The 25,842-nt window shown below is 36.4% G+C and overlaps 1 protein-coding gene across 1 annotated transcript in view; it reads right to left on the bottom strand.

The window, feature by feature from the left end:
• RASSF9 (Ras association domain family member 9) overlaps window positions 1–20,333 on the bottom strand; it is a 31,974-nt gene extending 11,641 nt beyond the window's left edge. The window contains exon 1 of the mRNA XM_060656847.3: window positions 19,799–20,333. Coding sequence (XP_060512830.1) covers window positions 19,799–19,845 — 47 coding nt within the window. The 5' untranslated portion in view covers window positions 19,846–20,333. The remainder of the gene's footprint in view (window positions 1–19,798) is intronic.
• Between the last annotated feature and the right edge of the window lie 5,509 nt (window positions 20,334–25,842).

Raw genomic sequence — 25,842 nt, forward strand, 5'->3', positions numbered from 1 at the left:
CAACAGACTGTACTACATATTCTAAATATATATTACACTATGTCTATAACTATGTAGTATACGTGACATTTCTTACTCGCATACGGTTTTTAATTATGTATTTTAATACTTTATTAAATATGATAATATTGCATATACCCCAAGATTCTCATGAAAATATTCTGTTTTCTCACTTATCACACCTCTGGTTAATTTATTTTAAACTAGGTTGAAAATTAGTTATTTATACAGAAGAAAATAACATTTACAGCATTTTATCACATGCTTCAAATTTTTTCCCTCTGAAACATTAATAACATTTATTTGTGAAGATGTGCAAAAAAGTGTAGTGGGAACAAATGGACCTGAAATTTTCAATTTATGATTTCATCTTAGCTATCACTAAGTCATTGTGAATTCCGAGAAATCATTTTTTTCTAATCCTCTGTACCCTTCACTGTAATACTGTAATATCCGACTCACATTTTTCACAAGGTTGCTACAAATATCACATAAGAGAATGAGTAAAAGAGCTTAGAGAATTGTGAAAAATGTACTGGGTAAATACAGGTTATTAAACTAATAACAAAATTACTGTTATTATTTAATGCAGAGAGGGGCGTAGTGTTTTTAGTATGCTTATTCAGCAATCTTACTGACCTTGCTATAGTAGTTAACAATATTATTTTACAAATACTTTCCAACCTGTCTAACAATATTTTTCCACCTGGTTCCACTTGTCAATTTTTTTTTGCATGTGTACTTCCAGTATAACTAACTGTTTGGCAAATAAGAAACATTTAAAAACATCATTAATATAATCTATAGCTCACAGATGATCCAAGAATGCTTTTAATCTTTCTCTCATTTTATAACTCTCTGATTTTGATTAAAATTGTGCTAATAAGTTGCACTACACTAAAATATATATATTATTCTGCAAGAATTTCATTATTCAGTATGTGCCTTTTTTGGGATATCACCAAAAAATTAAGATTTCTATGCTAAGTAAAATTCTTCAACAGCATGTATTAACTTCACTTACAGGTACTTTTCCATATTCATGCTGAAATAATAATTAAAATTAAATACTGGAATTCTGAATTCACTCTACTGTCAAACCGGAAATTAAAAATATTTCTCCATTGATAATTAATATTAACATCACAAAAATAATCATACAGAATTAAGATGAGTTGGCTTGTAATTACAAATGCAATATTCACACACTCAAGTATTTCTTCAATATACTTCTATTGAGTAATTATGCACAAAGCATCAGAAAATAAATTGTCTAAATCAGGAAGTTTTAAGATAAAGAATTTACTAAGATATTACAATGCCAACTTGAAGATCTCAGAAAATATATATTTACTGACAAAAAATTCAGTATGAAAGCAGAGAAAAATGAAGATAAATGGATAAACTTTGGCCATTTTTTTAAGTTTATTTATTTTGAGAGAGAGAGAGAGAGAGAGAGAGAGAGAGAGAGACACGGGGAGGAGCAGAGAAACATGAAGAGAAATAGTCCCAAGGAGACACTGTGCTGTCAGCGCAAAGCCCGATGCAGAGCTCGAGCTAACCAACTGTGAGATCATGACCTGAACTGAAACCTAGAGTCAGACACTTAACAAACTTAGCCACCCAGGTGCCCCAAACTTTGGCCATCTTTATTCAGCTATCCAGAGGAAAAGGGCACTGAAGTTGAGGCACAGGAGAATAAATCAAAGAGTAACATTTATTCCTAGTACATAGTAGACATTAAACTTTAATTGAAATTTGACATCTAAAACTAATTAGGACTTGGGGCACCTGGGTGGCTCAGTTAGTGAACCTGTGCACTCTCTCTCTCTCAAAAATAAACATTTTTTAAAAATCAAAATAAACAAATAAATAAATAGATACATAGATAGATATCTGGTCATTTGTGCCGACTGCTGAATACAAAGCAAACATTATGAATATTCCCTTCAAATTATCTCTTAAACCTCAAAACACATTTCTAATCCTCTATCAGAAGATAGAGGAGTTAATTTTATTATGATATCACTGTGCAGTTCCATGCCATATCAAGGAACACAACTGGAACTGATACAGTATGAATACATATGTCATTCATTTTTGTGTCCTCTATTCTGATAAATGAAATACAAATAGCAATACAGGAAAAAAAAAAAAAAGTTCCTGCAAGGAGATTCTGATCCAGGAGAAAGAAGATTTTAATGCCTCATAATAGATTTTTTTTATAGGTATGATGGATGAGTATGAAGTTATAAAAAACATTCTTCGGCAGTTCTTTTGCAAAACACTGTACCCAAATAAATTATAACTCTCACAGTGTATGAAGTCCCGTCCATTTAACTCTTCAACATGTAGCTCACTGTATGTGGCACTCATATTAAAAACACATCAGTAAATAACACATAGAGATAGAATAACCCAACAATGAAAGTTTCAGAAATGATGAATAGAAAAGAGAGCTACAAAACAATAATAAGAAAAGAAATTTGATTTCAGTATATTTATCTCAGGCTCAAGTCTGATAATACCTTGTAGGAATTCACATTTCTTTGAATTAAAGCATATAATTCATTAAAGAATAAAAATGGATGATGATAAAAAGCAAGTTTACCAAATTAAGTTCCATACCAAAGGTTATAAACTAATATTTGTGTTTACAAGCTTAACTCCATACCAATGATAAAATTTAAAATGCTGAGGATGCCATAAATAATCAATTTGGTTGCTGAATGTTTAAATTATAAGTCACAGGCTATTTTCAAAATAAAATATCATACTTTCAAATTTAATAGCATCTTTTCCCGATAATCAAAGTTATCACAGTACAACTATAACTAGTTTAGCTAATAAGTTACTTAGTTTTATCATTATTATGTTACAGAAAATTTTTATTTTGTATATGATTGGGCAGCTTTGTAATAAGAGTAAAGGAATGACCCAAACACAAACAGAAATCTAGAAAAAAAATTGGGTAAAGATAAAGGCTTAAATGTATTTTTAAAAAGGGATGCTTGGGTGACTTTTGGCTCAGGTGATGGCTCCATGCTGGGTGTGGAACCTGCTTAAGATTTCCTCCCCCTCTCCCCCTCTCCCCCTCCCCCTCCTCCTCTCCCCCTCTTCCTCTCCCCCTCCTCCTCCCTCTTCATCTCCCCCTCCCTCTCCCTCTCCTTCTCCTTCTCCCTCTCTCCTTCTTCCTGTCCCCTGCATCCCTTCTTGCACAGGCTCCTGAGTATAAAATCTCTCAAAAGAAAAAAAGGTATTAAAAATAAAAAGTTCTATATAAATTAACTGAATCCATACCAAGTTAGCTATCCTCCAAATAAGCTGTCCATTCTGAATTATGGTGTATGAGTTTTTATAACTTGCTTCAACATTCATTTGTCAATGAAACAGTAGTTTTAGCTAATGTGAATAAATGGGGAGGATAAAATGCAAGATAAGACGATCCTTATGTTCAGGAATTTGTCATATAGCTCAGAAGCAGCAAAGATATGCTTACAAAAGAGAGATTTTGAAAATTCAAGATCATCTTAAACAATATATGAGATACACTCTGAACAAATATGCTATGGAATTCCAAAACCTAAAAAAAAATAACAAAACTTAAATCCTATTTAATAAATAATAATAAAAACAGTAATTGACCTCAATGTTTTCAATATATTCTCCACTTCTATAACTCTTTGTAGAAAGTCCGAGTAAATAAAAGAGGTTCAAGAGATTTAATTTGAGCAATATGTTGATTTAGATCTTGTCCATAGGGGTGCTTGGCTGGCTCAGTTGGCGGAGCTTGCAGCTCTTGATCTTGGGGTCATGAGTTCAAGCCCTATTTTAGGGGTAGAGTTTACTTAAAAATAAATAAATAAAAATATTTCAGATTTATCTGTAAAGTAGACCTCACACTTTTTTTTTTTTAAGTATTTACCCAGTGTGGAGCCCAACAGAGGACTTGAAATCACAACACTGAGATCAAGAACCGAGCTGTGATCAAGAGTCAGATGTTCAACCCACTGAGCTACCTAGGTGCACCAAGAAGATCCTTTCAAATAGTAATTTCACATGATTTATGTGTGGACTTGGTAATTGAAGGACTTAAAAAAATAGTAGAGTGACTGGGGAGAGGTGGGTGTGTGTGAGAGGATACATTGGATAATAGCTCACTTTGTTGAATGCTTAGTACATGTCAGGCATTGTTGTAAGGGCTTTATATATATTAACTCAGTTAATTTTAATAACAACCCTACCATATGGGTGGTATTGTTAAATCTATTTTACAGATTAGGAAACTGAGGCACAGGAGGTTAAGGATACCCGCAAACACACACACACACACACAGAAAAAAATCACTAGGTTTATGTTCTAATGCTAGTTTAGTTTTCTAGGAAGTAAGCCAAGCATACGGAGTAAGAAAAGCCCTCTACATAAAATAATTGCAGGGTAGCTATAATACATAATTCCCATAAACAGACAAAAGGCAAAGGAATGTGTAAAGAATGTGTATTGGAGACAATGGGGGTTAAGTAAACCAGGTTCATGGTTCGGATTCCGGAAATTGATTTAATCAAACTATAAATATTTAACATGTAGTATTTACCAGAAGAAATGTTGAGCAAATATCTAATCTCATTGGAAATTCTTATGCTTATTTCCCAGTGTTACCTGTGCCTGGCAAATAAGTTTCCTTGCTGATTTGTACTTTTCAGAGAAATATTTTATAACAAGAAAGCATATTCATTAAAGGAACATTGCTTAGCCTGAATATTTAGTTTAATGATAGTTGTGGTTCTGTCAACTTTTAACATGAGTTTTCCTGTGGGCAGCTAAGTCCATAATTGGTTTTGCCTACTTGGTGGAAGATATTTCCTGATGATCGTGACTCTTTTAGCTCGTATCTGCCGGCAGCCACTTACTCTTCCCTCTCTAAACGTATTCTGAAATGTGTTGGCATGGCACTAGAGACGTGTAAGAATTTGAATTACCCAATAGGATAGCTGAAAACACAAGATGAGACCCTTTATCCCTGATTTCCACTTTCTGAACATAGTCTATAATAAAAGGTAATAGCACACAGCTTCCAAATAGAAGCTTCATCTGAAATAATCAGCCCTTCAGATTAGTTGCAAATAAATTACCTAAAGGGCAATAACAACTTTACAACGTGTAGAAATATGAACATACCAGGGCCGGTGATGCCATTTTGTTTTTAAAAAGGAGATACTTGAAAATATCGCTGATAAGAGAATTGTTCATCCATGTCAAAAGCATCCTGAATCCGTTTACCTTCCCCAAACCTTAAATTTTAAATATGCTCCGAATTTCGCTGCCTCCACCTCCTCTAGAACTTTGCTTCAGAATTTATCCCTTTTTTTTTTTTTTTTTTTTTTTATCTTCTACCTTTTCCTCTGGCCCTTCTGACTATCCTGTCATGTTGTAACCACCCTCATTTTGGCCACATATTCCCACCACCTATCTTTTGTTCACAAACTCAAATAGGAATCCACAGTCACTTTCTCTAGCTCTTCACTTTTCAGTAATAGCAACCCACCGTAAAGTGACTTCCGCCCCACCCACCCCCAACAGACACATTTCTTCTTAGGCTTATCGGAGATCTCCTAACTGTCAAACCCAGCAGCCATTTCCGGAACTGATCTGACTTGACCTCTTTGTAACATTATGCACCGTGACCTTTCCTTCCCCTTCTTGCAGCAATCCATCTATTGACTTCTGGATTCTACTCTCCAAGCTTCTTGCTTTTCCTTTCTAGCTTCTTCTTCTCAGATCCTGCATGGACTTTGCTTCCTCTTCATATTCAATAAATGTAGGTATCATGCAGGGGTGGCCACAGAGTCTTTGCAGCTCCTGCCATCAAGAGATGGAATCTATTTCTTCCTCCCCGAATGGACCTTGGGACTTGCTGTGGCCAAGTAGCATGTAGTAAAAACCATGCAGGCAAGTGCTGGATTCCTGGCCTCAGGAAGTCTTGGCGCTTCTGCTTTCTTCCTCCTGGAATACCAACTGCTGCTTGTTGAAAAAGCTTGAGATGAAAGACCATATGGAGAGAGAGAGCCAATTGTCTCATCTGAACTTAGCCCTGGGCCAACCTGCTGCTCATTGAGAAAGCCCAGGTGAAACCCGCAGAAGAACCACCCCCAGTTCACCCACAGAATCAAGACATATAAATATATAAATAAATAAATAAATAAATAAATAAATATTTTAAAATAACAAAAATAAAAATAAAAAATAATCCAGACAGTGGAAAAAAGGAGAGACGGAAACAAACCGCAAGAGACTCTTGATGATGCAGAACAAACTCTGGGTTGACAGAGGGAGGTGGCAGGGGAGGATGGGCTAGATGGGTGATGGGTATTAGAAAGGCACTAGCGACGAGCACTGGATACTGCATGTTAGTGATGAATCACTGAGTTCTACTCCTGAAACCAATATTTCATGATATGTTAACCAAAATTTAAATTAAAAAATATCTCCAAAGAAAAAAAGAATCAAGACAAATAGCAAGTTGTTTTCAGCCACTGATTTTTAGGATGTTTTATTATGCAATAGGTAATAGCTGATACAAATAAAATCCCCCAGGTTCCTGTGACTCATTTTTTGTCTCACTGTACACATTTTGTGGGTAGGTCTAATATTGTCCACAACCTTATCAGTCAATTGTATGCTAATAATCCCAAATCTAAATATTTTGCCCTTGAGCTGTGGATCCATATTCTCAACCTCCATTTTTCATGCTTACTTCATATTTATAGTGTATAATCCATAGGAAACTCGAATTTTACTGGTCAAAACTAATTCATCATCCTCTCCACTCATATTACAAACTATTATTCACCTTCTGATTCCCCACCCTACTGACTGTAATCACCATCCCACCACCTTTTCTCTCAAGCTTAAAAACTTGGATCTTTCTAGATTCTTTTCTTTTTTTTAATTTTCTTTTTTTATTTTTAAAAATTTACATCCAAATTAGTTAGCATATAGTGCAACAATGATTTCAGGAGGAGATTCCTTAGTGCCCCTTACCCATTTAGACCATCCCCCCTCCCACAACCCTCAGTTTGTTCTCCATATTTATGAGTCTCTTCTGTTCTGTCCCCCTCCCTGTTTTTATATTATTTTTGTTTCCCTTCCCTCAGATTCTTTTCTCTATCTCATCCCCCTTTAACAACCAGTCACTAAGTCTGTCTTATTCATTCTCCCAAATGTCTCACATATGCATATTTATGTCAATCACCACTGCTATGATTCAGATAACTCTGTTTCACAACGGATTACTATAGTAAGTTATTACATATTGTCTTATTACAAACTTTTGCCCACTTCACATTTGTGCTTCACAATATTGCCAGGCTGCCCTTTTTAAACTGTAAGTCTACCAGTATATCTTCCTTCATTAAAATCTTTAAATGGTTTCTAAGTCCTTTTTCAATTTCTCTATCTTCCTCTCCTTCTCCCCGTCTCTCCTGTCTCTGCCCTTCCCCCTCTCTCTCCTGCTCTCTCTCTCTCCTGCCTACTCCTAGGATTCCTTACGTGATCAGATTCCCCCATATCATAGGCAAGCACTCTTTGATATGCATATTAATATGCACATAACTAGCTACCCCTAACTTCTCCCTGATCTCTCATAGTTCCAAGGGATGCCATATGTATCACCCTATGGATTTCTAGACTGGACTACATCTGCCATGGTTTTGTTTTCATTCTGAGATTTTCTATAACCTGTTTCCTTGCCTGAAGCTAACTCTTACTCTTCTTAAATGTCACTTTCACTAGGAAAATTCCCTTACCTTCTCTGAATAACCCCATTCCTGCCACCCCAGATGGAAATGGGTGCTCCTTCTTGATGCGTTCAGTAATAGCATTTTCTACCTTTCTTTTTTCTAGTTTGCCAGGTAGGTCCTGGACTGAATCATTCATCTTTGAAGCCTAAGTGCCTAACACAGTCGATGTTAAATGTTCTTTCTTTTGTTTTGGTTTGGTTTTATTTATTTATTTATTTATTTATTTATTTTTTATTATTTTGCAGCAGGGAAGTAGAAGTGTGTTTGGGGGAAGTAAACAAAAAGAAATTTTCAGTCAACTAGGGCCTGGTAGTTACAGTCGTCCCACCACCTATTTTTGTAAATAAAGTTTTGTTGGTATATAGTCATGCCCATTTAATTATATATTGTCCGTGGTTGTTTTCATACTACACTGACGGAGTTGAGTAGTTGGGATGGTGACATTATGGCCCCCAAAACCTAAAACATTGGTTATGTGGCCTTTACACAAAATGTTTGCCAACTCCTGACCTAGATGATTTACCTGCACCCAAAATCTAGATTTTATTTATCTAAATACTAAGACATTATTTAAACTCCCATATCTACATAATTCTACATATGACTCTCTAGGGGATATAAAGGTCAAAATAACCAAATCTTTAAACAGAAGAAATCTGTAATCCCTTAGAAGTGATGGCCATGCTTGGAAGTAATTTCAACTAAGGTGATAATTAAAGGATCACTAAAAGGATGGGCACTAAATGCTTCCTGGAGATTGAGTAGGTTTGACATAGGATTAGTCAGCTTGAAGGCCCTGACTGGGAAACCAATGTTTTGCCTTTTGAGCCCTGTTCCAGGTGCAGTATGCTCCATATTAATCAGTCCCATATAGATGTCAAGAGGCAGCAGAGTAGGCTGGATGAAAGGCTGCTTTCACAGTCCCAACTCAGGTGTGTTGTGTCCAAACACCAGGTGTTTGGAGGTGGAACATTTGCAAACACACAAATTACACCTTGAATTTTTCGCTCTTCATCCTGATGTTCTTCCCTTCCTAAAATTACGTTTGCCATTTTTTTCTGTTCTTTATGATCATACCACTATGTTCCCAGTTACCCAAGCCCAAATTTATAGTTATCATTGATTCTTTGTTTTTCACCCTGATATTGTCTACTGCCCTATCCACTCAGTGTTGAATTCGGAAAAATTCTGCCTCCAGGGGTGCCTGGGTGGCTCATTCGGTTAAGCATCCAGCTCTTGGTCTCAGCTCAGGTCCTGATCTAGCGGTTTGTGGGATTGAGCCCCACGTCGGGCTCTGCATTGACAACGTGGAGCCTGCTTGGGATTCTCTCTCTCCCCCTCACTCTCTGCCCCTCCCCTGCTCACTCTCTGTCTCTCAAAATAAATAAACTAATAAAAATAGTTAAAAAATTCTGCCTCCGTAGTGACTCTTTTAACAATAATCACTATCTGACATGTCTTGTTCATTGATTGTTTGTTTATTGCCTGCCTGTCCACCACTACACCATCAGTTCAAGAGCTGAGATCTTGATTATCTTTCTCACTATTTCATCCCTAACATCTAAAATAACATGTGGCACATATTATAAGGTAAATAAATATTTATCATTGAATATACTTTAAAACGCCTGCCTTGTACTTTAATAATTTATGTATGTCTGTGTACCTGCTAACCAGCAAATTCCTTAAAAGCATGATCCATATCTGATTCTTCTTTGTTCTTTCATCATGCCCCCCAAAACGTGTGGTTAATTTAATATTTATGAATTTTTAAATATCATCAAATAACCATCATCTTGAGTCATCACAAAGCAAATATATGTAAGTAGTTGCCAAATCTGACAAAGCAGGATAGTTGATGAATGTTTTGTTTTTAGAAGCTAAGGCAGATAAGTAAGTAGTCTGGTAGTATGCTCAGACTTTGTAAGGTATCATATAACACACACTGTCATTTCACTTAATCTTGGAAACTATAATCACGTTAAGTTCTCCTAACTAAACGTAGAACCAGTAAAGATGATCAACATTTTGGGGCGCCTGGGTGGCTCAGTCGGTTAAGCGGCCGACTTTGGCTCAGGTCATGATCTCTCGGTCCGTGAGTTCGAGCCCCGCGTCGGGCTCTGTGCTGACAGCTCAGAGCCTGGAGCCTGTTTCAGATTCTGTGTCTCTCTCTGTCTGACTCTCCCCTGTTCATGCTCTGTCTCTCCTTGTCTCAAAAATAAATAAAACGTTAAAAGAAATTAAAAAAAAAAAAGATGATCAACATTTTTTTTAAAAAGTAACTTAGTCTAAATCTCATGCCTATTATTAATAGCTCTGGGAAGAAATTCTTTGACTTTCACTACTAGAATAGCCCAGGCAGTCAAGAAACCAAGGCTAATACATTGTGGCCCACTGCTAAAAAGTGCCTAACTTCCCACACTATTAAAAAGGATGGAATCTCAAACATCCACTATAGCCTCATAAGTACTTTTCCTAATTGTATACAACTATTCTCTTCATATGAGATTGTGGTTATTGTATGTCTACCCATGGATTTTCAATATCATCTTTCATGGCTTCTAGGCAAATGTAAGATCCTTACGTGCAGATCTGAGGGTGGGTATCCTTAGACTCTACTATGAAAGACCATGGTCTCCCCAAACTAATGCTCTGCTATTGGATCTTAAGTACCCTCAGTTAACCATAGCTGCAGGGAATTTTTGGAAAGAAAAAAATCAGAGTAAATGAAGAGTAGAGTAACTAGAAGTATTTGAGGTGGCTGTAAAAAATCCTAGTCATTGGTTGAGAACAAGCATGTACTGTGCAGTGTATCAGGAAGGCGTGGCCACAAAACTCCTGTCAACTGTATACCATAATTAGTGAGCATAAAAACTTGCTAAAGTTGGACCACTATCGCATTAACAAAAATTTAAAATATTTACAAAGCAGAATAACTCAGTTTTATGAACTGATAAACTGACCAATGTAATATAATTATTAGATTGTAAATCTAATACTGCTATATAGACACATCCTTAACTTTTTTCTGTGCACTTCCTCAATTGTAAATGCTTTCTTTTTACCAACCCCACCAAGATTATGGATTCTTGCCAAACTGACCATATTTCTGTCTGCTTCTCGATCCTTATCTCTTGATTATCCTATCTTAGTCAGTCTTACCATTGTGTGATTCAGCCCCCTCCTACATCTTTTTACACATCTTACTGTGTTCCCTACTCTTGTCCAAGCCTGTCACCTAACTGTGGGAGTTTAATAAATGCTATCTAATTATGATGATGCTCCTTTTATTATTATTTTTTTTCCTCCATGCACTCCTCTTTTACTTACTTCTACTTAGAGGCAATCAAAAACATTTACTGAGCACCTAATGTACCAAGGAACAGCCTTCTTCCACTGCAAGCAAGTATACTCTCATCTTCTTAATTGCATCATAAAGATTGTGATTTTACCTACCCTGTCAAGGACAGTTTCCCATGGAAGGGTGATTTAAAAGAAAGTTCATGCTTGAGATATTTAACTACAGTACTGTTCTCTCAATTAGTTTAATCTCTTAGGAATTAGGTTGTGTCTTTGCATGTCTGGTACAATACCAAATGCAGAGTTTACCAATCCTAAAGAGCTAAAATAAAAAGATAGCTACTCTTAACATTCATATATTTGTTTTATTAAACTAAAACTTGTGCATATCAAATAGCAAACACTCAATAATTCTTAGATAGTATAATTTATAAAGTAATCCCATTTTTTTATAAGTGGAAATAAACACTTTTGAGCTTTACCATAAGGCAACATTTTGTGGTAGAGGTTATGTGGCAGTGCATCATGTTTTAGGTAAAATAAAATTATACACGCACAAAAAAAATCCTTCTTTTAATGCTGTTATTAAAAGTTATCTTTAAAAGGTAAAAGCAAGGCAAGAGAATTAAATTCTACTCTTCAGAGGACATTTTAGAATCATAGAAGTTTAGAAATTAAAGGGATTTAAAAATCTAACTCAATCTTTCATTTTATTAGACAAAGATAAGACAGAAATATTTAAATTATGTATCCTTTCTTTTTATGAAAACTTCTCAAAGACACATAAGGAAACATCCCTTAAACTATGGTATGTTACACATTGCGAAATCATTAATGGTATCACAATTTGGCTCTAAAGAAGTGTGAGGATTGAACCTAAAAGCTGTTCAAATTCAAATATTACATCAAGCTCTAAAAATAGTTTTGTTTTCTTTTTTTTTTTTTTAAGCAGGTTTCATGCCCAGCATGGGGCCCAAACTCAGGACCCTGAGATCAAGAGTAAGACTAAACATCTGACTGAGTCATCAACTGAGCTACCCAGGTGCCCCGGCAAAGATAGTTTTGTACAACTTTAGTAAACTCATTTCTAATCATATTCAGTAATTGATAATATACTTATTTGTATCTAAGGAGGAAAAGACATCAGTGGTAATACAGAAGTTCTGAGTTGAGATTTCAAGGCCCAAAATATCATACCATGTGTAAATATTAAAAACTTAGAGATATAGTTCATAGCATTTCAATCCTACAGGCCTGAACAGGAGTGAATATTTACTGAGATTTCATTACTATCTTAGTACTGTGCTGTCTTTTAAATATAATCAGATTTAGTCTCACACTAGGTGGTTTAGGATTAACACTATTTTATTTATTTATTTATTTATTTATTTATTTTTTTAATTTTCATTTTATTTTTCAATTGTTTTCAATTCAGATTGATTACTTTTTCACTTTTCAGATCTAGCTTTTCTTTTTTTTTTAATATGAAATTTATTGTCAAATTGGTTTCCATACAACACCCACTGCTCATCCCAACAGGTGTCCTCTTCAGTGCCCATCACCCACCCTTTCCTCCCTCCTACTCCCCATCAACACTCAGTTTATTCTCAGCTTTTAAGAGTCTCTTATGGTTTGGCTCCCTCCCCTAAATTTTTTTTTCCTTCCCCTCCCCCATGGTCTTCTGTTAAGTTTCTTGGGATCCACATAAGAGTGAAAACATATGGTATCTGTCTTTCTCTGCCTGACTTATTTCACTTAGCATCACACTCTCCAGTTCCATCCACGTTGGCACAAAAGGCCATATTTCATTCTTTCTCATTGCCATGTAGTATTCCATTGTGTATATAAACCACAATTTCTTTATCCATTCATCAGTTGATGGACATTTAGGCTCTTTCCATAATTTGGCTATTGTTGAAAGTGCTGCTATAAACATTGGGGTACAAGTGCCCCTATGCATCAGCACTCCTGTATCCCTTGGGTAAATTCCTAGCAGTGCTATTGCTGGGTCATAGGGTAGGTCTATTTTTAATTTTTTGAGGAACCTCTACACTGTTTTCCAGAGTGGCCGTACCAGTTTGCATTCCCACCAACAGTGCAAGAGGGTTCCCATTTCTCCACATCCTCTCCAGCATCTATAGTCTCCTGATTTGTTCATTTTGGCCACTCTGACTGGCGTGAGGTGGTATCTCAGTGTGGTTTTCATTTGTATTTCCCTGATAAGGAGCGACGTTGAGCATCTTTTCATGTGCCTGTTGGCCATCTGGATGTCTTCTTTAGAGAAGTGTCTATTCATGTTTTCTGCCCATTTCTTCACTGGATTATTTGTTTTTCAGGTGTGGACTTTGGTGAGTTCTTTATAGTTTTTGGATACTAGCCCTTTGTCTGATAATGTCATTTGCAAAAATCTTTTCCCATTCTGTCAGTTGCCTTTTAGTTTTGTTGATTATTTTCTTTGCAGTGCAGAAGCTTTTTATCTTCATGAGGCCCCAATAGTTCATTTTTGCTTTTAATTCCCTTGCCTTTAGAGATATGTCAAGTAAGAAAATGCTGTGGCTGAGGTCAGAGAGGTTTTTTTTCCTACTTTCTCCTCTAGGGTTTCGATGGTTTCCTGTCTCATATTCAGGTCCTTTGTCCATTTTGCGTTTATTTTTATGAATGGTGTAAGAAAGTGGTCTAGTTTCATTCTTATGCACGTTGCTGTCCAGTTCTCCCAGTACTATTTATTGAAGATACTGTCTTTTTTCCATTGGATATTCTTTCCTGCTTTGTCAAAGATTAGTTGGCCATACTTTTGTGGATCCAATTCTGGAGTCTCTATTCTATTCCATTTGTCTATGAATTAACACTGTTTTAGAGATGAGAAAACTAAGTCCTAAATGGGCCATACAGAATAATGGTTAGGTGCATGGATTCGAATCCTGTTTCTGCCACTTATTATTTGTTGCACTGCTCTGTGTCTTAATTGCCTCAAATGGAAAATAGGAAAAATAATAGTACCTTCTTCACAGCATTATTTTAAGTATTATGTAAACCACTCAGAACAGTGGCACATAGTGTTATAAGAAGAGCTAGCAAAGGTGGATTTACCCTGAAGCTAGCTAATGAAGCTTAAACATAAGTGCTGCCTCATTTGCATAGCTGTTTTCCCCAGAATAATCTTAGTAATACTTTACTCATAATTGTGTATTCTATTAAAGAGCAATCCTCCTCCAATTGCCAAACCTGGATTTTCCTTTGCATGCTATCATTATTGTTGTTCTAGCATTAAAAAGATTAAATATTTGCCCTAGGGCACACAATTAGTAATGGCAAATGGGAGATATAACCCAATGCCTACTGGAATCCTTCCTTCCTTCCTTCCTTCCTTCCTTCCTTTCTTCCCTTTTTCCCTCCCTCCCTCCCTTCCTTCCCTCCTTCCTTCTTCCCTCCCTTCCCTCCTTTCTTCCTTCTTCCCTTCCCTCCCTTCCCTCCTTCCTTCCTTCTTTTCTTCCCTTCCTCCCTCCCTTCTTTCTTTCTTTTGAGAAAGCACAAGCAGGAGGAAGGGCAGAGATTCAGGGAGAGAAAATCCCAAGCAGGTTCTAGGAGCCTGATTAGGGCTTGATCTCATGAAACCGAGAAATCATGACCTGAGTCCAAATCAAGAGTCAGATATTTAACCAACTGGGCCACTCAGGTGCCCCTGCTGGAATTCTTATTTTTCTGCCTAGTTCTAGAATTTTCCGTTTGTGTCATGAACTACAATTTTCTCACACAAAGAGAATAAATCCTCATATCATGTAAGAAAACAAATAGTTCCCAATCATATTTTCCTGTTATCTCAAAAAGAGGAGGCAATGTTCCACACTTTGCAGTGATATCTATAATAACCATTCACCATCATCTGCCAAACCTTACCCATATACATACATGGTTGCACTCAAGGAACATGAAGGGAAATAAGAGCGTTTCTTGAGAAGAATGACTTACCCTGCCACTTGGTTTGTTTTCTATCAGAAGCCTGGTAAAGTCTATTTGTCAAATAGGGCCATTCACCATTTGAAAGAGAGGAGCTGAGCCTAGGAGCAGGTATAATGAGAGGGCAACCTTGAATTTAAGGATTCATTCTTTAAGTTATCTATGCGTCCACTCAGTGAAAATGTACTGATGTACTCTGATCCAAGTACTGTATGGGGACCAGCTGTATTTGAAGAGTATATGTTGAATTCATTTATTCAATCAACAGATATTTGAGAACCTATTCACTGATTATCTAGGTCCCTGTTCTTACTGAGTATACTCAACAAGAATTTTTTATAGATCTCTTAAGTCACTTTATTCATAAAAACAGAGGGCATTCTAGCCTGCAGATATAAACCATTGAGGATAATTTCCCTTGTTTGTCAGAATATTTTATCCTCATTGATCATTCTTATTCTTAAAATATGTTGCTTATCACTGCTGAACATGTACCCAAGATTCTATTCTATCTACACGAAGTAATTACTTTGCCCTTGGGTGACCATTCACATTAATAATTTTTCTTAAATGATAATAAACAAATATGCAAATGTTGTCTAGAAGGTGTATTATTATAACAGGTTACACAGGAATGACAATCACAACCTATTTTTTTAAAAAAGGAAATGTTATATGTGTGTGTGTCTTTTGCCAAAAACATGTCTTTAAAAACTCCTAAGAAAACATACATTAAAGAATATTAGAGCACAGAAGCATGTCGAACAGTACAGATAACATATTGCCTTGTTTCAGAAACCCAATATGCTAGAGACAAAGAAATTCCCTATCAAGGACTGGTATCCGCATACACCCGGAAGAGGTAAATATATGCCCCTCCTTAACTTTATTCTATTTTCAGAACTAAAATGAAAACAAGAGAGACACACTCTTGTGAATTTTTAGAACTATTATCAGATCTCCTGGAACTGCATACCAATCAAATAACAGCAAAACTTTCTGTAATGTGGTCCAGCTAATAAAGATGTTCTTTAAATCAAAATGTTAACCAGCTATAATTTTAAACATTTTTCTCAAAAAGTCCATTTAAGAACATTTCACCTTGACATGTTTCATGAATTGATGCAGTACATAATACAAGATCTTATAGAGGATTTTTAAGTTGGCTGATAGTTGAGCAACGATTCAAGATTTAACCTAGAGCTCAATTTCACTGCCTTCCCTGCTCTCGGTATATTTTTGCCAGGGATAAAGCATTCCAGTCATTGTTCCTAATGGGCTGTCTGTTGCCAACCAAGAACTACTTAAGTTACCAGGTATCATCAGGGGAAATCTCTTTCAGAAACTCCTGGGAACTAAAAAGATGCACATACTCAAATACGTGGCATTTCTTAATCCAATTTCAGGAACATTTTAAGTGTTTATTTGAGGTTAGACAAAATAGTACATGATAGCTTTCCATTCTGCTGAATTCACAAATAACCATACTTCTAATTTCAGAGAAAACATCCATCTTGCCAGCAACTTTTATCCTAACCGCAAAACTTATTTCTTCCTTCTGATGAAACATCTGTGGCATTGTTACTACAATTAGAAAATTTAAAAGGTTAATTCTGATCATGAACAGCAAGATTTTCGACTGGCTCCATTTCTTTTATTTATATGAAAGGTAGAAATGAAAAGCATACAAAGTTTGTGTGCCAAAATATAATCATTTGTGACCATACATTATTCTCAAATTCCCAAGAGACTGTTGCCTCATTTTTTAAAAAATTTAAATGCTTCTTAAAATTTAGAAAAGATTATCTGGTGGGGTAGGATTAACTTGGTGTCCAAATCTATAAAATTATTTGTGTATTTATTTCGGTTTTAGATTTTACCCTTTATGAAGTATTCACTTTTATACAATACCTGCTGACCTCAGATGATGAGCACAGAATAAAATAGTAACAAGGTTTTTATAAGGTAATTTATAAAATTATATAAATAACTGTATTACCGATCCATAATAGGCCAGGCACTGTCCTACGCACAACACAAAATGGTGATTACACAGATACGGCACTGCCCTCTCTAAGCTTTAAAGTTTATATTTTCTATAAGATTTTCTGCCTCATGCTTTGAAAAGACAGAAAGAGAACAGATCCGGAAAAGTTCGACACAAAACTTTGCCAAAATTTCATGATCTCAAATTCCTGATATTTCTTCTAGTAATCTGTATTGTTTCCCTGCTGACAAAGATGCATTTATGGTCAAATTGTAGAAATTTTACTTGGAGAAATTTACTTGTAGAAATTATGTATCAGGAGATACACAAACACTGGAATTCTTCCTCTGCATTCTACGAGGAATTCTATACTATATATTTGAGGAATGGCTTATCAGATGAATGTTTTATCACCAATCACATTTGCTATCAAAGGATGAGTCACCTGTCATATAAGGAAAGATATTTAGTTCCTACATGTCCAAGTAAGATTATTTAAGCCATTATGGAATGCAGTAAACAAAATGATAGACTTAATCATGTAACTAAGTTTCACCTGTAGTTTCACCTTTGAAAAGGTTAAAAAAAACAGAACAAAAACACACACAAAAATATCTCATCTATAGCAATACTGGACACTGAAAAAAAATATATATTTATTCTATCTCAAAACACCACATGGTTTATGTGCTGCTTAGTTTGAGATATCCATATTTTATCTTTCTGACCACTGCTGTGGCTTAAATTTCTCTTAAGGCTTGGAAAAATACAAATTCGTAACAGGAAACACTCAATTATTAGAGCAACTTACACATATCCTCACTATTACCGCTTTCATCAAAACATGTTCACAATAAAGCATCACCACTGGGAACACCATTCCATTTTCTCAGAGAAACCTGAAATACTATTAAACTCCGCAGTTTTTATTGTTCTCTCCATTTTTCTCACAGTTTTGTATAGAAAATATCATATTAAAAACTGTTACACACACCTCCCTGAATGAAAGCTAGTTTAATGGTAGAGGGTACAGTGGCAAAATTGAGATAGCGAAAGTGGACGCACTTCCCTGGGCAAACTCTCAGGGGTGCACACAAGGTGATATTGAACTGTTATTTGGCTTACCATTGACAGAATTCTAGAATTAATAGTAATCAAAAGCAAAAACAAAAACACACACATGCAACAACCCTGAACTACACAGGTAGTTAGTATTCAGAAAGCATGCCAAAAACACAACTTGTTTTATAAAACCACGAACTTTTCCCCAAGTGATTTTTTATATATTTTGATTGCATTTAAACAAACATACTTCAAAAACAGTGCTACTGAATAATCACTTAAAAAGCAGGAAGACTTTCTGTTGGCAAGAGAAGCCTTCTGGAATATTTTTTAATGCATTGACAGTAGGAAAATACAAACTTATTTTTAATAGCCATTACTAATATATATTTTTTAAATAATCAGACATATGTCTTTATTGTAACCTATAGTTTCACTAATTACCAGAAATGCCATATTTGTGACACATTACCAAATCATTAGCAACTAAAACTGGTTTAGAAAGTTTTGTAGTACTAATTATTGTTGCTTTAGTTTCTTCAGAAAACTTAATCAGCTAAATCATCGATACATTTGGAATAAAAACAGGTAGATATTTAAGCTCAAAGTATGGAACTTTACTTTAAAACTGTATCACTATATATTACCATGCAGACACCTTAAAATAATTGTATCATTTCCTACCATGTAATTGTATGCTTTTAAGTTTACCCTAAGTAAATTATGACAAGTACAAACAGGCATGATGGAAAGAAGAGTTATCGAAAAGCCTTTATTCCAAAATAAATACATTTTAAAAGAGTAAAGCCCATGTCTAAAATGATCCTCAAATTGTTTTGGCATAAAAATGTAACATTTGAAGTGTTAATAAAATACTTAATAGGGCTGAAACACACATACTAACTCAGTGAAAATCTGTGTGTGTGTGTGTGTGAGAGAGAGAGAGACAGAGACAGAGACAGAGACAGAGAAAAACAAAGAGAGAAATACATTTTTTTTACACATTTACACTATGGGCATTGCAGGCTTGAAATAGCAAAAAAAAATCAAACCAAAGTAAAATTCTAATAATGCAGACAAAGGAGGACAGCTGACTGAATCCTCCTTTGGTGCCTACAACCACCTAAAGTTCCCATACATACTGGAAAGAATCAGTTCACAAAAAGTTTCTCTACAAAGTATTTTCACTTTGGGAACTTTCCAGGTTTCAGGAATGCCCCACTCAAAGGGGAGCCAAAGCATTGTTTCCGGATTGTATCTACAGCTGTGTTTTTCCTTCTACTTAGTGGCCAATAAATTCTAGTTCTATCTTCATCAAAAATTTAACCCTTCCTATAATATGCTAAAACTGTGTCTGAACCAAAATGAAACGTGCCTTCCCACTTCTCTCAAATATGCCCCGCAACACAAAGAGAGATTCTGATGATGCTAGTTGTGGAACCAGGACTGGTCAAAAGGGGAACAAAAAGAATATATATGTTTTTGTTTTTTGTTTTTTTTTTTTTTATTTTCAGTGATCCTTGAGGCCACTGAGATCCCCGTTACTGGAATAATAACCTCACCAGTTGAGTATAAATACAAAACCTTATTCCCTAGAGCTTTTCCCCCTAACAGTTTTCATCATAATCTAATTGCAACAAAACATAACACTTTCACACAGAAGCCCCCGAGGACACACACGCTGAACTTTACCTGTTTTTATGCCGAGTCTTCAGCAAATTTCTTCCAAAGGGAGCCATGGTCCCCCAGGCAAGCGAATAGCAAGGACCGTATCTCAGAGTTATCTGGGGTGGGGGGTGGAGATATCTGGATTTCGAATTGGAGGGAGGAGGGCTGGAAGCTTCCTCTTCACCTCCTCAGACGGTCCTGGCTTTCAGCTCATTAGCAGCAGGCTCAGAGAGTTGCTGGTAGTTGTGCAATTGCTGCCTGACTTTGAACTGCTGGATTGTTGTGGCTGCTGCACCTTTGGAGACCTGCCCAGCTTCAGCTTCGAAGAAGGCGTTTGGAAGCAGGAAAAGAAAGAGAGAGAGGAGAGAGAGAGAGAGGAAGGGAGGGGGGGGCTCTATTGTGTTCTGTAGTTATTTGCAGACTTGTTAAACTTTAAGAACTGCCAACCCCACGGGCATGGTAATACCCATGGAATGGGAATTTCACTCCCTTTGGAAACCCCCCTCCCCCGCTTTCCACACCCAACCACACAAGGTGAACTGAACACATATAAAAGGATTAAAAGTAAATACCCCCACCTCCCAACCAGCTCCAGTCTGTGAGGAGTAATCTGATCGTAGCAAGCAAGAGTGGGGGCCAAGAACTTTCTGTCTACCGATTCGACACAAAATTCCCCTGCCCAGAGGAGGGGGGGAGGGGGTTCAGGGCTCTAAAATGCGTGGAGGAGGAGCGAAGCCGGAGACTGGATCAAGGTGGACTCAGAGGAGCCCCCGAGTTCAAGATTCTAAGAGTTTCCCCCAACCCCACGCATCCACACTTTTCAAGTTCATTTTCCGAAAGTTGAAGGACCTAAAAGACCAAAGCGCTCCAGGGCTGATCACAGCACGGGCAGTCAGAACCAGACGGGATTTGGGGTGTTTACACCGACCCCTGCCGCATCTTTAACATTACTGAGATTTGGGGGCTGTGTGAGTTTGAAGGAAGAGCCAGCCAACTGTGTGCTCCTGCCTCTCAAGTAGTGAACTTGGAGGATTTCGTGGAACTTGAAGCGCGCAGTGAAGGTCTAGCGGTGAGAGGAGGCATCACCTGTTCCCACGCGAAATCGAACCCACGACCCGCGCAACCTGGCAGAGCTGGGCGAGTAGACGCGGGTGCGGGAGGCCAAGGTGCAGTGACCACCGAACTCCCTTGCGCCCGCCACGCCGCCGTGGGAAAGCGCCGTCCAAGGGCCAGGGCCCGCATAATTTCCCCAAGGACATCAACGCTAGGATTTCGGGCCCCCCACCAACTCCTTTCCTGCTGACCCTGGTCCGGCCCCATCACTTCCCCTCCTCCCACCAACGCCAGCTTGGTTTCCCAGGCTAGGGGAGGGAGCCAGGGAAAGGAAGTCTAAGGACTGTGGGTTCCGTCTGGCTGACACTTCAAGCTAGCGGATCTCTGGACCTTGGCAAAGAAGCAGGCATACACTTTCTTTGAATCCTCCTCACCCCCAACAACAGCAACCAAAAGTGATCTTAAATGTTTCTATAAGTTTTATATGCATTGATTTAGACAAGATTTCACAGAGTTCAAAAAAATCATTTCCCCCCCAATAGTTACTATCATAATTGCTCTCCAGTTCTCCATATTTTATATATTATATTTCTACATGTATACAAACACATATACATTTTATATGATGTTATTTTATTTTAAATTTGTTATGTATTTTTTATAATCGAACTTAAATATTATATATAAATTCCAATTGTTATAAATTAGAAAACATTACAACAGCTAATCCCTCAATTCAATGACTTTCTCTTCTATTACTGGAAGAATGGATAATTTTAAGAAAATATACTCATCTTTTATTTTATTTTTTGAAGTTTATTCATTTTTGAGAGAGAGAGACAGAGCATGAGCAGGGGAGGGGCAGAAAGAGAGAGAGACACAGACACACACAGAATCCAAAGCAGGCTCCAGGCTCTGAGCTATCGGGACAGAGCCCCGACTCACGAACCATGACATCATGACCAGAGCTGAAGTTGGAGGCTTAACTGACTGAGCCACCCAGGCACCCCAAAAATATACTCACCTTTTAAATGGATCTATGATAGTGTTACCAGAGAAAGCCTTTAAACTACTAAAAGCAGAAGTGATATGTTTTGTTTTATACATATATGTTACATACACACACACAAACACACACACACTTTGTATACAACATAATCGAGTATGCATTAGTTTCAGTTTTTTATTTTATTTTACAAACACATCACAAAAACAATGATTTTAACTATTATGGATGATTGTCCAGTTGTTCTAAATTGTTCAAAATATAATCCCCTAAAGCTATACTGTTTACTTATTAATATAATGATTAATATAGTTACTGATTAATATAATGATTGCAGTCAATTTACAAAGAATTTTGCATTTACAAATATCTCTGTGTTTCCTGTAGTTTCGGTTCTCCACCCTTATTAACATTACTTGTATATACAGTTTTCATTTTTCATTAAGAGAGTTTTAATGGAACAAGAGGAAACAACATTACATCTTTATTAGCATAATCTTATGTTGAGTTTCAAGTTAGCACAGATGAATCTCATTTAGGATGTTATTATTCCTCACATAAAATATTCTATTAATACTATTATGACAAACCCTTTGATGGGTAAGAATTAAACACAAAGTCTTAATGTCCTTTAGATATTAGAAGCTGAAAGGAATAGAAAACATGGGCACTAATACTTAGATCGAAAAATAAGCAAGTAACAAATTAGAAAAAATAATAAAATCATGTTCTAAAATATGAACTTTACGGGCACTTGGGTGGCTCAGTCAGTTGAGTGTCCTGCTTCAGCTCAGGTCATGATCTCATGATCTCGTGGTTCATGGTTCGTGGGTTCAAACCCACACATTCACACATGGGCTAGATGCTGTCATCCTGTCAGTGCCCAGCCTGCTTCCGATCCTCTGTCTCCCTCTCTCTGCCCCTCCCCCACTTGTGCTCCCCCCAAAATAAATACATATTAAAAAATAAGGTAAAATAAAGTAAAATATCAACTTTATAAGTAATCAGATATTATGTGGATAGATTGAAATGAGGTCTTATTTTGCACCCACCAAATTGCATGATTTTTAAAATGATGAGGCCCAACTCTGTCAGTATGATGGTCAGAGTGGACTACTCCTCATGAGTAGTGCAGATAGCCCTATTCCTTGTAGAAATGAATTTGGCTATATGTATCAATAACCTTCAAAATATTCGAAGTCCTTTATCCAAGTTTAATATCATGTGAATTTTTCCCAAGGAAATAATCATTTTCATAAAAAACCTTATGCTTATTGACATTCATTTGACAACTAAATGATATATTGTTTACAAAATGTTGACACATAGTATTAGACAAAGTACTATTTTTTGTACATGGTAGAGAATAGTGTGAAAAATTATCTCAACTTGAAAATAAGGCAAACTAATGAAAGTGTATCCTTTCAGTGATATAGTGGAGCATTGTCTAAGAGTTCCTCCCAAAGATTCTGCAATTCTCTGGAATAACACATTTTTTTAAACTCACTATTTACTATTGATTGGGCCCAGACTCTGTGAGATTAGGTGTTAAATTGCTTTGTTTTGTTTTTAAAGGTATATTGCAAATGAATTTCGTTCAGGTTATGGTTTTATTGCCCTATAGGATATCAACCAATTTAATTTTTTTTTAATGTTTATTTTTGAAACAGAGACAAAGACAGAGCACTATCGGGGGGAGGGGCAAAGAGAGAGGGAGACCGAATCTGAAGCAGGCTCCAGGCTGTGAGCTGTCATCACAGAGCCTGATATGGGGCTCGAACTTGTGAACTGAGAGATTACAACCTGAGGCAAAGTCAGTTGCTCAACCAACTGAGCCACTCAGGTGCCTTGGACATCAACCAAATTTATACCCAACCTATTTTAATTTCAGCATATTTTTATTTTTATTCTTTAAATTTATTTATTTATTGTTGAGAGCAAGAGACCATGTGTGGAGGAGATGGGAAGAGGGAGAAAGAGAGAATCCCAAGTAGGCTCCATGCCCAGCAAGGACCCTTAGGCAGGACTTGATCCCATGACCCTGGGATCATGACCTAAGTGAGCTAAAACCAAGAGTCAAATGCTCAATTGACTGAGCCACCCAGGCACCCCATACATTTCAGGTTTTTTTGAAAATTATACTTTTAATAACTCTAAGCTTGCATAATTTTTTTTTTCTGAACCAATATTAGTTTTCATAGAAGAAAGATGGTTACTTATCTCTGCAATCCCTACTTTTCTTAAAAGGTGTAATGTGTAAAAATGAGTTTTGATGGTAGAGAATAGAATAGTTAGAATGTCCTTGCACTCATCTATGAATATGAAGCTCAAGCAAAATAAAGAGCTATTACCTTACATATTTAGATTAACATATGAAAAATCAACAATGGAAGATGGTACATTATGTGTAACGAAAGAATGAGTACTCTCCAATCAAAGGAAGATTATGTACTCTGTGGCTGAGTTGCTATCAATAGCTAAACAGTATGAGAATATGTATTCTGATGGAAAACGTGTTTTGAAAGAGCAAAGAAAGAAAGAAACGAAGAAACAGAAATTAAGTATGTCAACTCTTCGTCTAGTAAACCCAGCCTCTCTTTGTATTAGAAAGTTTTTTTAATTGAATTTTTCCCCAGTTGTATAGAGATAAAATTGGCATGCATCACTGTTTAAGGCATACAGCGGGATGGTTGGACTTATAGATATTGTGAAATAATTACCACAATAAGTCTAGTTACCATCCATCAACTCAATAGGTACAATAAGAAGAGAAAGCAAAAAAGAAAAATAAATATTTTTCCTTGTGATGAGAAGTTTGAGGGGTTACTCCCATAACAACTTTCATGTATATCATGCGGCAATGTTAACTAAAATCATCATGCTCTACTTTATATCCCTGATACCTATTTATCTTGTAACTGGAATTTTGTACCTCTTGACCACCTTTTTCCAATTCCCCCTTCCTCCACTGCCCCCCACCTCATTTCTCATAACCACATTCAAGGCTTTCTGTTATTATGTGAACTTGTCTGCCTTTTAGCTCTAGCACATATGATTTCATTTAAAGAGTAGTAGATATAGGGATTTAAAGGTCATAAGTTTTGAAGCTACGTCGACAGGGATCCAACTCATAGCTCTGCCACTTTCTGGTAAAGATCATGGATAAATTAATTAACTTAAGCCTCAATTTTCTGATCTCCAAAATGAAAAAAAAAAATGATAATAATGCATTCTCATTTTCCATTAGATGCAAATTTAAAAGAATTTTTTTTCGAAAATACTGTTTTGTGCCAATGTGTTGTATTCTTATTTACCAGAAATTTACTCTTCACATTTTAATGATTACTTTGGCTTACTGGTATAGTTATCATACACATCGGTGCTGGTAAGAGCCAGTTTTCCCCAGGGCCTGTATAAAAAAACAAAAACACAGTAAAGCCGAGATGCTAGATCTTGGCTTATACACAGATACTTAACTCTGAGCTCATTTGTCACCACTTACATGGTAATCTGTGAGGAAATAACACACTACATGGCTTGCTATAATCAGTTTATCTGATTTACTCAAAAGCCCATTCTCGATTAACGGAAAAATAGATATGGAGCCTGTTTTGTTTTTGTTTTTGTTTTTGTTTTTGACAACTGAAGACTCAGAAATAACTAAAACTGACCAGAAGAGTAAAATCAGACCCGGAATGAGAATCTCTGGACTATCGAGACATGGCAAAGGGCACTCTACTCATTAGAGCATTGTTGGAAGGTAGAAAACCACCCCCAAAAGTTAGTAGAGAATAAGTAGCTAAACTGAACTCCAGAGCCATTCTTATTCATATAATTGTGATGGCTCCAATGAGTATCCATCTTCTGAATTTCCCTCCTGTCTTAGTTGTTCCTGATAATAGAAATCATGTTTAAAAATTGGAATGGATGTGACTTTTCTCACAGAATGTTTTAATTAATGGAGTTGGTGTTATGGGTTGTGAAATGACCTATCTAAAAGATTAGAAAT

The sequence above is a fragment of the Panthera onca genome, chromosome B4 (assembly GCF_046562875.1).
Source record: "Panthera onca isolate mPanOnc1 chromosome B4, mPanOnc1 haplotype 2, whole genome shotgun sequence".
Lineage (NCBI taxonomy): Eukaryota > Metazoa > Chordata > Mammalia > Carnivora > Felidae > Panthera > Panthera onca.